General features: G+C 36.3%; 1 protein-coding gene across 2 annotated transcripts in view; it reads left to right on the top strand.

Moving 5' to 3' along the window:
- The window catches only part of LOC306867400 (lysine-specific demethylase 4B-like), a 55,204-nt gene that overhangs the window by 20,512 nt on the left and 18,951 nt on the right, over positions 1–15,741 (top strand). For both annotated transcript variants that reach the window (XM_079413034.1, XM_079413033.1), the window contains exons 8-12: positions 3,677–3,814; positions 11,516–11,712; positions 13,228–13,463; positions 13,580–13,761; positions 13,845–13,968. In XM_079413034.1, coding sequence (XP_079269160.1) covers positions 3,677–3,814; positions 11,516–11,712; positions 13,228–13,463; positions 13,580–13,761; positions 13,845–13,968 — 877 coding nt within the window. The remainder of the gene's footprint in view (positions 1–3,676; positions 3,815–11,515; positions 11,713–13,227; positions 13,464–13,579; positions 13,762–13,844; positions 13,969–15,741) is intronic.

Genomic DNA, 15,741 nt, shown 5'->3' with positions numbered 1-15,741 from the left:
TTTACAGAAATATTCTGCTCACGTTTCATTAATACAGCAGTAAAAGAAGCTAACAAAGCTAATTTTACTAGCTTAGTAATGAAACTTGTTGTGAATATTTTCGTTTGAACAATTTACACAAATGTTAGCGGCACACAAACACACTTTAGACTTTTAGTGAGTGTTTATGTGCAGTTTTCGTTAATAAAAATCATCCTTTAAAATTAAAACGTGTGTTGCGAATGTTAGCCTTGCTAACAGCGCACGCTTTTTCACGAACATAGTTTTTCTTAAAGAAAATGCATCTTTTAGGTAGCTAAGCTTAGTCACTTAGCTATTTCACACAGTTGTGGGAGTCTCTGAAGACACGTTTTGCATGCTAATGCTAATCTAGGCCGCAGCGCTAATGTCATAGGCCACCTGCGGGTAGAAATTGTTGCGTTAGCGTTTAGCTTCGCATTCAAAGATGACAAGGGTGGTAAACTAAAGCACTGTGACCCTACACATATCATTTTATGTGTATTTGCACAACAAACACGCTTTATACGGCAACTATGGACCCCTGCTAGCATCCGCACTACGGATTACATTTCAATTTACTCCGCCGCCCATTTCCGTCTGCGCAAATTAGTCTTCCCCACAGATCATTCCCATTGTTGGGAGCCCGAGACCCTCGCGGAGAGATTAAACCGGGAATAAATCTCTTTAATGAGGCTAGATAAAGTTCAGCGCTGCTATATGTTACGCTCAACCCTTGCAATCCTGATTTTGGCTTCCGCTGCTCCTCCATGCGACGGATGTTATTGTCACTTTTGAGTCGATGTGACACTCGGTGGAGCTGGAGTGAGATGAAACGGAGACGGAGACGCTGAAGTGTTGATCTCAGCAGGTTTCCTGTCTGTCTGTCTCTCTCTGTGTGTCTGGGGACGTTATTAGAGCTTCAGCTCAAACTCCTGCTAGCGAACAATCGGCGAGAGTGTGAGGAGAGACCCAGGAATCATGCATTAAATCTCATCCGCTCTGCCATTATTGTGACAGTTAAGACTGTACGAAACATAATACCAGACTTAATACCAGTATGTAGGATGTTTCTTGGATGCTATACTGTGGTATTCTTTGAAGTACGTTGAAGTAACGTCAGCATTAAATCAAAATTTACTTTTTTCTTCTTGTTGAATAACCTGATACATTCTAAAACACACTCAATATGGAAGTAAAATCTGATTTTGTTTTTTTTGTTTTTTTTTGCAGGTCATATAAATTTTTTTTCTTCTTTTTTTTGAGACTTTCAAGTCCTGTTTTTGGTTCTGTCTTATTTGCTGTAAATTTGCAGTAATATTTGGTGGAAAAATGTTTAAATATTTATATATATTGATATGCATTTGGGATTAAATTTTATTTTAAATTAATACTTTTTATTTATTTTAGGTGTTTTTAATTTATTTTATTTACAATACATTAATGCAACCTTCAAATGCCAGTTACTTGCCAAGTCATTTTTATTAAATATTTTGTACATTGAATTATTTATTTATATTTTGATTTACTTTTTCCTTTCCGTTCAAATAAAAATAATTTTTTTCATATTTTTTATTATATTTTTTCATGTTTATTTTTTGGTGCTTATTCATACGTTGACATTTTTTGTTTGTTCACATCAGTTCAGATACTGCAAAAAAATATATATATTTCAGAATTTAAAATATTTTTACTGTTTTTTTATTTATTTTTATTTAGTAATTATTTATTTAAAATAGTTTTTACTTAAAAATAATGTTTTATTTTTATATTGCATTTTAAATATTTATTTAAATTTTATTTTTTATTGATTTTAAAATATTAATTTGTTTATTTATGTTTGTCTGAGCTGTAATCGACACAATATCACGTTCTCTACAGTTGTGGAATTAATCTAATTTCGGTAAATGTACAAATGCCTGAGGACTAATTCTACAAAAACACCAGACACATAGCAGTGAAATACAACTTGGATGACATTAATGAATCTGACTTTCTTTCTAATGGACGCCAGCGTGACGCTGAAGCGTGACTCCACCGATCGCAAAGCTAGAAAACGGAGTGAAATGAAAATATTCATTAGCTAAGGCCAGCTAACTCCCCTCCATGCTCCACGCCTCCACCTTAATTGCGCTCGTAGCATCTGAAAATGTCTTTCCAGCGTTTAGTTTGGCCGGCGGTGGCTGAGGAGCCCGAGGTCTGAAGGAGACGATGAATGGAGGGAGAAAACGAGAGGAGAGGCTAAAGATTTCTCACAGCAAATTTCTTTTCCCATCAGCCGCTAATGGCTACTGATATTAGCGCTGGAAGCCGGCGTGGTTCTCGGTCTCGGCTGATTTTCCCACGATGGCTTTTTCTCCCTCTGAAGTGTCATTTGCAGCTTAATTCAGCAGTTATTGGCTCTTTCATCAAAGTACAGTTCACTGAGTCCTTTAAATGTTGCCTTCGCCCAGATTACTGTGGAGCTGGATGAAATTAATAATATGTGGGGTAACGGAGCAATAGCCGGGAAAAAATTAAACGTCCAGCACTTTCCATCTTCAGAGACACATGCATCCCGTGAGGATGAGCCGAGAGCTTCAGGATTATTAGCACATGTGCAGAATTCACAAGAAAGTGCTGCATATTTATATAAAAAATGTATATAACGTGAGTTTACACCATAATACCTGACTATTTGTTAATTAAATTGTATTCATTTATTTGTATTATACTTTTTTGTGCATTTGTTCCTTTTTTGTTCCTTAATTTGTTCATTATTTTTCATTGATTCCTTCATTTTGTTCTTTCACATTCATAATTCTCTCTTGCTTTATTTTTTTATTTTTTTATTTAATATTTTTTAATTAGTCATGCATAAATTTTCAAATTAAACATGATAAAAGTATTTATTTTTTTGTTCATTCCTCATTTTTCTTTAATTTGTTTGTTTTTTCTTTTACATTCGTATTTCTTTCTGTTTTTTTATTTTTAATATAATTGACTTAATTATTTTAATTATTCATCTATTAATTAAAAATTAAAACGATAAAAGTAATAAAATAAATGTTTCATTTCTTTTTGTTTATTATTAATTCTTTATCTCGTTTTTTTGTGTATGTATTATTTTATATATGTTTTTCGATTAAAATTACACATTTTTTACAGTTAATTACCTCACTTTTTAATTAAATTAAATTTAAGCTTAAAAGTTAATTTAATTATTTTAGTTGGTATTTTAGTTGTTTAAACATGAATTTATTAATTAAATTCTAATAATAATAGTAGTTTGTTCCTTTTTTAAGTCAATTTAATTTAAAAGTATTAATTTGTATTTCATTTTACTTTTTATTTTTAAGTATTCATCAAATAAATAGCTAATAAAAGTAGTACGTTGTTTGTTTCTTTTTTGTTTATCAATTCGTTCTCATAATTTCTTTAAATTTTCATGTCTTTCTTTTGCTTTTTTTAGCGTATACTATTTTAGCTATTTTTTTCCGCTATAAAACGCTGTACTTTTTACAGTTCTCCAACATCGGCGTAAGAATCGAATTCTCCCACTTTGTGTTTTATTGTATTAATTTTGTGCAATTAACAAGATTTCACACCATAATCAGCACAGATGATGTAAAACGATGACGTAGATTTTGCGCAAGGGCCTCGTTGTGATGATTTTGCCTTTGTTTTCTTTCTCTCGTAGATCACGCAGGAGGAGGGCGAGTTTATGATCACGTTCCCGTACGGATATCACGCCGGATTCAACCACGGCTTCAACTGCGCCGAGTCCACAAACTTCGCGACCCTGCGCTGGATCGACTACGGCAAGATGGCCACGCAGGTGAGCGTGAGTTTAACACGACAGACGACAGTCGCGCGCTCTCAGACCGAACGGTTCATTCGCTCAGTCACCGCCCCTTCCTCACACTCATTCTTGTTTCGTTCCTTTGCTTGTACTTTTGTGCTTTCGTTAGTTATTTCGCACACTTTCATTCATTATTTCATCCTTGATTCTTCGCTCCTGATTAATTTGCTCGTTCATTTATCCTTTGTGACGAGTCGGCTGCCTCCCCCCTGTCCATCATCACCACCCCGTCCCATATTCGCCCCCCTTCACCAGGCTCCCGACAGGAGTGGGTGTGTGAGAGAGGAGGGGCGCTGAAACAGCCAGGGCTGGCGGCGTGTGATGAGGCGCACCTGACGTGAATAGAGCCTCATCACTGCCGCCGTTAAATGCCGAACGCGCCTCTCCTCGGGAGACCGGTCTCTCCCCCGTGCATGCACGCTGGTGTCCTCGTGGGTCCAGGAAGGGAGCGTCGAGGAGGACTGCCGCACCCGTTAGGCGGCTGACGGGCCAGGATGCCGGGCCGCCGAATCCCCCAGAAGCGCCGGGATTTCCGAAGATGGACGAAGCCGCGCAAGAGACGCCGCCGCCACTCGCTCCCGGCCCCGAGAGGGGAGCGCGTGCGGCCACCGGACTCCGCCCCTTCCCTGGACCCTTCCCTCCTGAACACGGCCCTCCTGCACAGCCCCGCAGCACGACGAGGACACCAGATCCCTGTTTATTTTGGACACTTTTCCCCCTTTGGACACTTTATTTTAATGTTTTGTTTAATAAAAACCTCTCCGAGGCTTGACGCCACGCCCACTGTGTCTGTCGTTGGCTCCTCCCGCCACACCTTTCATTTGCTGCTTTTGTTTGCTCATTCATATCCCTTCAAGCTTTTTCTCTTTCTTTTTTGTACATTTTTGTTTGTTTTTTCTTTTGATTTGTCCTTTTTGTTTATTTTTTCTCTGTTTGTCTTTCATTTGTTCTTTCTTTTTGATTGTTCTTTCTTTTCACTATTTTTGTTTGTCCTTTTTTTGTTTTTTCTTTTTCTTTCTTTTCGTTTGTCCTTATTTGTTCTTTCTTTTTGTTCGTCCTTTGCATTTATTTTTTCTTTCTGTTTCTTTCATTTGTTCTTTCGTTTTGATTGTTCTTTGATTTAATTTTATTTTTGTCCTTTTTCTTGTTTGTCGTTTCTTTTCATTTGTCCTTTCCGTTCGTTCTTTTTCTTTTATTTTTTTTCTTTATTTCTTTTCATTTATTTTCTTTTAGTTTATTCTTTCTTTCTATTTGTCCTTTTCATTGTTTTTTGTTTGTCCTTTTTGTTTGTTATTCTTTTTGTTTGTCATTTTTGTTTGTTTTTTTATTTTGTTTGTTTCTTTTTGATTGGTCTTTTTCTCTTTTCATTTGTCCTTTTCATTAGTTTTTTTATAGTTTGTGTTTTTTGTTTGTTTTTCTTTTCATTTGTCCTTTTCGCTTGTTATTCTTTTTGTCCTTTTTTGTTCTTTCTATTTATTGTTTCTTTTTTGTTCTTTTTGTTTCTTTTCATTTGTCCTTGTTTGTTTTTTCTTTTAGTTTGTCCTTTTCATTACTTTTTTCTTTTTCTTTTTGTTTCTTTTCTTTTTTTTGTTTTGTTCGAGCACAGTATACGATAGCTTACAACAAACCTCTGTGTGGTGCAAGGAACGATACTTGCATTTGGATATTTGCAACGAGAACGAGAGTCCCGTGTAGCTTCTGAAGAAGGTCTGGATGGTCCCATTCGATGGCCGAAGTTGCAATCTCTTGAAACTCTGAGGTTGTTCTTGACTCTGTTGGGGTTGAGAGAATCCTCTCTCCTAAGTAAGCACATGGCTGGGTGTAAAGTGGGGCCTGTGGGCCGCAGTGGAACTGCAGGCCGCAATCCACAGATGAAGATGCAGAGACTGATGGGAGCAGGGAGAGAGAAATGTCTGAGCGAGGGCATTTCCATGATGGTGAATTCCAGGGTTGGGTGAAGATGAACTCCAGTGGTATTAAACTCCAGTGGTCAGGAGCCATCTCCCCAGACCGCACACGGCTCTATGTTAGGCTCTGCCGGACGCGCCCGCACCGGCTCAGGAGCTCCATGAGTCCAACCGTACGGGCAGCAATCGGAAGATTTAGCAGAAGAGAAAGGCTGACCTGTGCATGAGCCCTTTAAAGTCTCGGAAGAGTCACACCTTTCAGGATGGGCTTGACCAATGAGAGAGCCTGAATTTCCAAGCGGGAGGCTGGGAATATTGGGGGGGGTATATGACCCTTTGTCTGAGAGCATGGTTCTAAAGGCTCTGGCAGTCTATACTTTGATTAAATTACACACACACCTGGCATTCTATGAGAAGGTGGTGTACACCAAAGTGTGCATCATCAAATGAGCATTTATTTGGTAGGAGACACGATATAGGAGGGGTTACATTAACTAGTACTTTACTCATAAAGCATGCATAAAACTAAATACAATGCAAGACACACTATACAAGATAGTTAAAATCATACATACAATGTCCTGGGATGCATGTTTATCTGTAGAAAGGTTTGTCTATGAGTGACAAGGAGGAAAGTTTTGTTTGTATGGCCATTGCGTGTGTTTCAGAAGGGTCCGTTCTTGTGGCACGTCGCATCTCACATACTTTTGAGCAATAAAACAGTCTTATCAGATGGTTGCCCTGGTAACTGAGCCCTTTAGGGTGCTCTTTTGGGGGGAAGGGTCCATAGACCCTCACAGATTGTTTGTTGAATGAGAGGGTTTGCTGGATTATTCATTAAATATAATGAATGAATGCGTGTCTGATTGGTCCAAATGCTACACATATGTGACCCTGGACCACAAAACCAGTCATAAGTGTTAATTTTTCAAAATTGAGATTTATACAACATATGAAAGCTGAATAATTAATCTTTATATTGAGAAAATCTCCTTTAAAGTTGTCCAAATGAAGTTCTTAGCAATGCATATTACCAATCAAAAATGAAGTTTTGATATATTTACAGTAATAAATGTACAAAATATCTTCATGGAACATAATCTTTACTTAATATCCTAATGATTTTTGGCATAAAAGATAAATCAATAATTTTGACCCATACAGTGTATTTTTGGCTATTGCTACAAATATACCCCAGCGACTTAAGACTGGTTTTGTGGTCCAGGGTCACATATATGTCTTTCTCTCTCTCTCATATTACACACGTGCGAGTCGTTTTTCCCGCTCGTGTTGCGCTCTGGCATTTAGAGACTCTCGTCATACGTGACTCGCGCGGCTGATGATCTGCATGTATTGTAATGATTAGCGATGTGCTGAATGTCGGGTCACAGACGCGCGGCTAATTAAAGCACATGAGCGGGTTTTGTGTTTGATTCTCTCTCGTGTTGCGCTCAGTCCCACTCATTATTTCAGTTCCTCTTCTACAGGCATCTGATGGAGCGCCTCATTAGTCAGAGATCTTTAAACCTGCACATTCATGACAAAATACTGATTTCTGGCCTGTTAAAGAATCTTTTATGTGCAATAACATAATATATACATTTTTGTGCATGAAAATATTTTAATTTTTAATGGTGCTGTGAATGAATCCTTCAATTAGATAAAAAAAAAGCACATTAAATTCAATGTTATATTCGCAGTGTTGCTTGATTTACATCATTGTGAATAAATCGGGCATCATGTGTGAGATCTAAGAGAAACAGTTAATAATCCACCTGCAGCGGCTGATGTAATGACCAGACCTGGTCTAGTGAGAGAGACACGATGGGTTTTCAGAGTTATTCACATGTTCATCTCTGATACGAGACGCAGCTTCATCGCTCTGGTGTCTTCAGAGACCTGCGATTGTTTCCATTTCCATTTATTGGTTTAGCAGTGAGAAATACAGCAATAAAAGAGATTGATCCCAGAGAGTTCAGTGTCAAATTATTTGTTTTTTGTTCTTTTTTTAAACTTTATTTACTTTTTAATTCACTTTCTTTGTGTTTTTGTTTCATTTTAAATGTATATATTCACTACAATGCAAAACTTTGACTTTTGTTTTTAAGCAAGGATGCATTAAATTGATCAAAAGCTAAAGTAAAGACATTTATAATCTTACAAAAGATTTCTGTTTCATATAAACGCTATTATTTTGAGCTTTCTAGTTATCAAAGAATCCTGAACAATTCAGCTTTGCATCACGGGAATGCATTGTATTTTGAAAAATATTCAAGTAGAAAACTGATAGTTTCAATATTAATAATATTTTACAATATTACTGTATTTACTGTAATTTTTTAAATCAAATTAATGCAGCTTTGGGGAGCAGAAGAGACTTCTTTAAAATGTAAAAATGTATTTATATAAATATATATTTACAATTTTTACCAGTATTTTGTACCAGTATTGACTTTTTTGCCAATTTGCATATATTGTACTTATTATTACTTCCATTATTGAAGTATTCCACTACAGATTTAATGTTAACTATATATGATAATACATTTTTTGTATATATATATATATATATATATATATATATATATATATATATATATATATATATAATACATTTGTTTTATTAATTTAAACTATTAATGTTATATTTATTCATTTAATTTTAACTTATATTACTTTAAATTATTATACATTATTTTAGGTATTTTATTGTACACTTCAACTATGAGAGACAGAATGGGGGGAAAGCATCCAGGAAATCACATTGTAGGATTTTTAATGAATTAATTGGTAAATTCCTCTGTAAAATAAGTATTTGGTCACCTACAAACAAGCAAGATTTCTGGCTCTCACAGACCTGTACCGTCTTCTTTAAGAGGCTCCTCTGTCCTCCACTCGTTACCTGTATTAATGGCACCTGTTTGAACTCGTTATCAGTATAAAAGACACCTGTCCACAACCTCAAACAGTCCCACTCCAAACTCCACTATGGCCAAGACCAAAGAGCTGTCGAAGGACACCAGAAACAAAATTGTAGACCTGCACCAGGCTGGGAAGACTGAATCTGCAATAGGCAAGCAGCTTGGTGTGAAGAAATCAACTGTGGGAGCAATTATTAGAAAATGGAAGACATACAAGACCACTGATAATCTCCCTCGATCTGGGGCTCCACGCAAGATCTCACCCCGTGGGGTCAAAATGATCACAAGAACGGTGAGCAAAAATCCCAGAACCACACGGGGGGACCTAGTGAATGACCTGCAGAGAGCTGGGACCAAAGTAACAAAGGCTACCATCAGTAACACACTACGCCGCCAGGGACTCAAATCCTGCAGTGCCAGACGTGTCCCCCTGCTTAAGCCAGTACATGTCCGGGCCCGTCTGAAGTTTGCTAGAGAGCATTTGGATGATCCAGAAGAGGATTGGGAGAATGTCATATGGTCAGATGAAACCAAAATAGAACTCAACTCGTTGTGTTTGGAGGAGAAAGAATGCTGAGTTGCATCCAAAGAACACCATACCTACTGTGAAGCATGGGGGTGGAAACATCATGCTTTGGGGCTGTTTTTCTGCAAAGGGACCAGGACGACTGATCCGTGTAAAGGAAAGAATGAATGGGGCCATGTATCGTGAGATTGAGTGAAAACCTCCTTCCATCAGCAAGGGCATTGAAGATGAAACGTGGCTGGGTCTTTCAGCATGACAATGATCCCAAACACACCGCCCGGGCAACGAAGGAGTGGCTTCGTAAGAAGCATTTCAAGGTCCTGGAGTGGCCTAGCCAGTCTCCAGATCTCAACCCCATAGAACATCTTTGGAGGGAGTTGAAAGTCCCAAAACATCACTGCTCTAGAGGAGATCTGCATGGAGGAATGGGCCAAAATACCAGCAACAGTGTGTGAAAACCTTGAAGACTTACAGAAAACGTTTGACCTCTGTCATTGCCAACAAAGGGTATATAACAAAGTATTGAGATGAACTTTTGTTATTGACCAAATACTTATTTTCCACCATAATTTGCAAATTAATTCTTTAAAAATCCTACAATGTGGTTTCCTGGACTATTTGCCCCATTCTGTCTCTCATAGTTGAAGTGTAGCTATGATGAAAATTACAGGCCTCTCATCTTTTTAAGCGGGAGAACTTGCACAATTGGTGGCTGACTAAATACTCTTTTGCCCAACTGTATATTATATAATTCTAATTTATTTATAATGCTTTTTAGATGTTTTTTCCAGTTTAATTTTTCATTGTTGCGGTCTAAATCACGATACAGATTTTGAAATATAGCTATACACAAACACATATGTATCTCCCTATAGTCACAATTTTTGCTAAAGAAATGTAGAAGTGTTTTGGAAACAGCTGAGTCTCAGTTGCTCTCCTGAAGAATGTCCTCAGCATGATTGTACTTTTAGTTTTGGTTGGTTCCTCTCCTCAGCAACGCTTGTTTTCCAGGTGGAGTCGGATCCTTCCAGTCAGGCTGGAATTGCATTTCTGAGCATAATATGGCAAGCCCTGGAGGTTCGCTGCGAGACATTGACATTTCGGAGTGAAGAATAGCGCTTGTTGCCGTTATTACGCCCTCACACACACACACACACACACAGGGTTTGCCGTGTTTGTCTTCACTTCAGCTGCAGAATGTTTCTGGTAATTGAACAGTAGCTCCGGCGCGGCGCAGGAAATAACGGCTCGATGTAATACAGCCAACTGCAGCTCGCAGGAAAATGACTTTTATTTCCATCCGTCTCTCTCTCGCTGTTGATTGAGAGATGTTGATTTGTGCGTTTTTCACTTCGGTCCACAGCGTGCAAACTCTGCGATTAAAAGCGTGTTTTTTTCTTCCAGTCAGCGCTGATTATTTAATAACCTTGTGTCTGCGCACCTGCATGAAGACTTATTTCATATAATCATCACTTCTCGTCTCCATCGCCTTCATTTTCCTTTCAATCATTGTTTCAGACACGACTCCCATGATGCAGTTCATTTGATGAACCCCAATATTTTGTCGTTTTTAAGGTCCTTTTTTTTCAATGAATTTGCATATATATTACAAAAACATGTATTTTGATTGAAATATAATACTTTAAATTTACTTAAAATCATCTTGACTTAAAATGACTTGTTTATTTGAATCATCTACACTATTTTTTTATTTAAATATTTGTATTAATAGTATTATTTTTAATGTATTAATTTTATATTAATTTAGATGACCTTTTATTATTCTTTCAATTTAAATATATTAATTTATATATTTTTGTGTAAGATGTATTCATTTTTAATTTATTTTATTTTATAATGAACGTGTATTAATATTTAATTATGCTAATATTTATTCATCATCATTAATACATTAATATTTATAATATATAATATAATATTTATAAACCTTTTAAATTAATTAGCATTTTATTCACATTACTCTCGATTGTTCTTGTAATCGCAAAACTGAAGGCCAGAAATAAAAAAATAAACAAATGCATGCAAAAATGTATTTTAAATTCAATTTAAAAAAATAATACAATGCAATACAAATTAAAATTAATACATTTAAAAAAAAAAATTATACTATACAATAATACAAATAAATACAAATTTTTTTGTGCTCATTAGCCCCGCCCACCCTGGAATCTCATTGTTCCAAAATATCACCCCACATAGTTAAATGAATTCTGATTGGCCGTGATTGTGTCACATCATATATCATGCAGTCAGAACTTAGAGACTTTAATTAAAGTTGTTGGTTCTTTTTTGTCTTCTGCAGTGCACGTGCCGTAAGGACATGGTGAAGATCTCCATGGACGTCTTCGTTCGCTGTCTGCAGCCTGACCGCTACGACCTGTGGAAACAGGGGAAAGACAACACGGTCCTGGACCACCTGAAACCCACGAGCCTCACCAGCCCCGAGCTGGAGCACTGGAGGAAAACCAGAGTCACCTACAGAGAGAAACTCCTGCGCAGGTGCCGACAATTTTCCATTTTTCATTGTGTTGCAGCAAAAATCTGCTGGTTGGCCTTTATTATTGATTTTAGAAACTAATTTTCGTCGGTCCCTTGAACGAAAAAACCCAAAACATGCTTTGTGGAAACTTGTTTCGTTTTAACATGTCACTGCAAACGTTTTCATTTACTATGTGCTCTTAATGCAAAACACACAACATTGTTAAATTGCTCATAATATCTTATTGAATCATAATAGTAAAAAGTTGAGAGAGCATGATGTAGGAATGATACGTTACAATGACGTTTATGGTCAGCTGTTGCAATGCAGAAAAAAATTAATATATGGTATTTTTTTTGTTACTGGTCAAAAGAAATGCATTTTTTCATTTTAACAATGTCTCTGCAAAAATTTGCCACGGACGTGAAATGATCTTTATTGTCATTTTTTTTAATTAATTTAATACATTTTTATTTAATTTAAATTAATTTATTATTAAATATTAAGTTTAATTTATTTTGTTTATTCTTAATAAATAGAATTTTATCAAGTCAGAAAGCTTGATTTGAAATAAGTTATCTATTTATTAAGAATAAACAATAAAATCAATTAAATTAAACGTAATATTTAATAATAAATTAATTAAATTAAATTAAAATGTATTAAATTAATTAAAAACAATTCTGTTTTGTTCTGTTGTTTTCGGTGCAAAAAAATCATTGTTTCATTTTAATGATTGTTTCATTTTTCATTTCGTAATAAATAAAAACCATCAAGTGGGAAACATTTGGGTTGAAATAAAATTTCTTTAATCCATTGCATTGTTTTTTTGCAGTGCTTAGGCAAAGTTTTTATTGACCTTTATTGTTGTAATAAATAAAAACATCAACAAGTGAGAATTGTTTTGGGTTGAAATAAAAGTTTATCCGTTTGTTTTGCTTTTTTTGTGGAGCTCAGTGGAGCAAAGTTTTTATGAACCTTTGACGTTTACTGTTCGAATCGTAAATAAACAAAACCAAGCGGGATACGTTTGGATTGAAATAAAAGTTTATCTATTTGCATTGTTTTTATAAAGCTAAGGCAAAGTTTTTATTAGCCTTTGACCTTTACTATTTGTACCTTAACAAATAAAAACAATCAAATTGGATAACATTTGGTTCAAAAATAAAAGTTTATCCTTTTGCGATGTTTTTTTTGTAAACCTCAGCAAGGTTTTTATTGACACTTTCGCCTTTAATTTTCGAATCGTAATACATAAATATATCAAGTGGGAGAAGGTTCTGTTTGAAATAAAAGTTTGTTTGCGTAGTTTTTTTTTTCGTAGAGATTAGGCAAAGTTTTTAGTTTCCTGAATTGTAAAATTTATCGAGCAGGAAACGTTTTGTTTAAAATTAAATAAGTTTATCCATTTGCAATGTTTTTTGTTGAGCGCCGACAAATTTTTATTGACTTTTGACACTTCAAATCGTAATAAATAAATAATTGTTTGAAATAATGAAATAATTTTGTTATCCGTTTGCATTATTTTTTTGTAGAGCTCAGGCGAAGGTGAAACAGTTCCGGCGTCTGAAGCTGGAGGAGGTGAAGGTCCTGGCGGAGGAGGGAGTGGAGCTGGACATGAGCGAGTATCTGTGTAAAGTGGAGGAGCGCGAGCAGCAGCGCCGGCAGCAGAGGGACGAGCGCATGGCGCGGGAGGCGCTCCTCACGCTGGAGGCCCTGGAGAGGGAGGAGCAGGAGCAGGCGGAAGCAGAAGCAGCGCTTCGGGAAGGAGGTGAGGGGGCGATCTTTTTTTTCATATAGAAACCATCCCATAAACCCTAGCACCTTGTTATTACTGAATGTGTGATGGTATTTTCTTCCCATTCCTCCATCTTTGTTGTTGTTCAGCCGCTGAAGACAGAAAAACAGATCCTCCCCAGGATCCTCCACCAGAAAATGTAGAGGAGGAGAAGAAAAAGAAGAAGAAAAAGAAGAAGCCGAAGCATCCCGACGAGCTGTCATTCCAGCAGGTGTTTGAGCAGTTCGCTTCCAGCGACATTGAGAGTAATGGAGCCGCTCCCGACCTGCAGGTCAGTGCTTTCTCTGAACTCAAAGGGTTTTTAGATAATTTTAATCGCTGAGGCAAATTATCGTTAAATGTTTTTGTTCTCAGCCGAGTCCCTTCACGAAGCTGAAGAAGAAAGTTGAGGTAAAGAAGAGCCGAAGACATCCATTCAGCAAGCCGCCCATGCGCTCTCCTCACTCTATAGTCAAACAGGAAGCGTCCAGCGACGAGGGTGAGTTCTGCTTTCATCATATGTTCTGGCGAAATGAGTCGGAAGGTGCACGGGCTAATTTTGAGCTACAGGCAAAAGAAGTGCAAAATGTAAGGTTTTCACAAAAATGAGTTCATTAAGCCCTCTTCTAGCGATCCCAATGCTCCAAATAGTAATTAAACATCTAAAATGATCTTTATTTGTACGTTTTCTGAGAGGAGTAACTTTTTCTCTGCACACTTCTGGACGACGGCTACTGCTTCTCAACACAAGTTGTAAGTCTGTTGTTGCAAAGCGCAGCATTCCAGCTTTTGTTAATATTTATATCGAATTCTCGATGACATGAGTCCAAACCAGCGAAATATGATTTTCAAACCCATGGTGATGACGATCACATTTGCAAAGCAAGTGCATAAGACGCGCCGAGCGCCCAATCTCTTGTTTTTAAGAACGACGATAAAATAAAAATAGCTATATTGTGATTAATAATATAGTAATTATTATTAAGAAAAGAGTTGGAGGAAAATATGCAACGTTGCTTGGTGATTCTGCTTTGGAATCTTTAACTCGATTACGGCTGTAGCTCAGTCATTTTTATCCGATTCCAACAAGTCATATATAATTTTGAAGGTATTTTAATGGAGAATGAAAATAAAAACATTTGCACATTCCGACTAATTTTGCCAGCACCAGTCACAAATCATTAATGATAAACGTTAAGCGTGATGTACTAGGGCTGTCAAAATGGCTGAAAAACTAAATTAGAATTTAAAGGCATAATTTCATTTAGAGGAAAAAAAGCTTTTGCTTCTCTCCTGAGGCCACAAGAGGGCACATCAAGCAAAATATTACTAATCCACGTTTCTTCAAAGCAGTAAAATCACACGACTATCTTTTTAAAAAGTGCGTAATGTTTAAAATAATGTTTAACCATTTATAATTAAGTTGCTTAAACAATTAGAAACAAAACAGCATCATGTATACACAGTTTAATACAAAGCATGGAAAACCAATCACAAAGAGTAACGTTACTTTTAAATAGGGACCCGTCCCCCCCATACATTTTTGAGAAATGTTTTTTCAAAGTTGAACTTACAATCATTTTAAATAGCTTTCTAAATATCAGACTCTCTTGTGTAAGATGCGAGTGCAACGGTGATAGATGTCCCTCGAGAAAATGCGCTAAATATGTGTTCTGTGTGAAGGGCTTGGTTCCAGTTTTGACCAAAAAACATAATCTCTGCAATGATGTTCTCTTTTTCCGCAGTATTTTGAATGAATAACGCATCCAGTGGGTTCAGCTGGATAGGCTAAAAAAAAAGTATTAAAATGCAATGACACCTACCTACATCGTCATTGCATCTTGTAAGGCTGCCTGACGCACACCTAAAATTCGAATGCAAAACGTTGCGGATTTTTATTTTAAATTCAACGAATATTCAAAATTCCAAAACAAATTTGACAGCCCTACAATGTATGAAATTTAAATAAATTCTAAATTTAACGGAATATTTTGGGCCTCATTCATGAAACGCAAGCAGATTGCGTTTCTGTTTAAATTGTTCGTAAAAACATTATTAATTGTCACTAAATTTCAGTGTAACATTTTATGTAAGAACGGATTTACAAATATTTTCTTGAATTTGTTTCAAGAAGGCAAATTCTTGAAACAAATTTTTCAATGTTTCGAATGAATTTCGTAATGATGTCCTTAAAATGACATTCATAAAGCCATTCTTGCATGCACAGAAACTTTGTGAGGGAGGAAAAAAATAGTTCGTAGAGCTATTGGCA

Source organism: Barbus barbus (assembly GCF_936440315.1).
Source record: "Barbus barbus genome assembly, chromosome: 49".
NCBI lineage: Eukaryota > Metazoa > Chordata > Actinopteri > Cypriniformes > Cyprinidae > Barbus > Barbus barbus.
The sequence above is the reverse complement of the archived record's forward strand: the minus strand, read 5'-3'. Positions and strand labels throughout refer to the sequence as shown.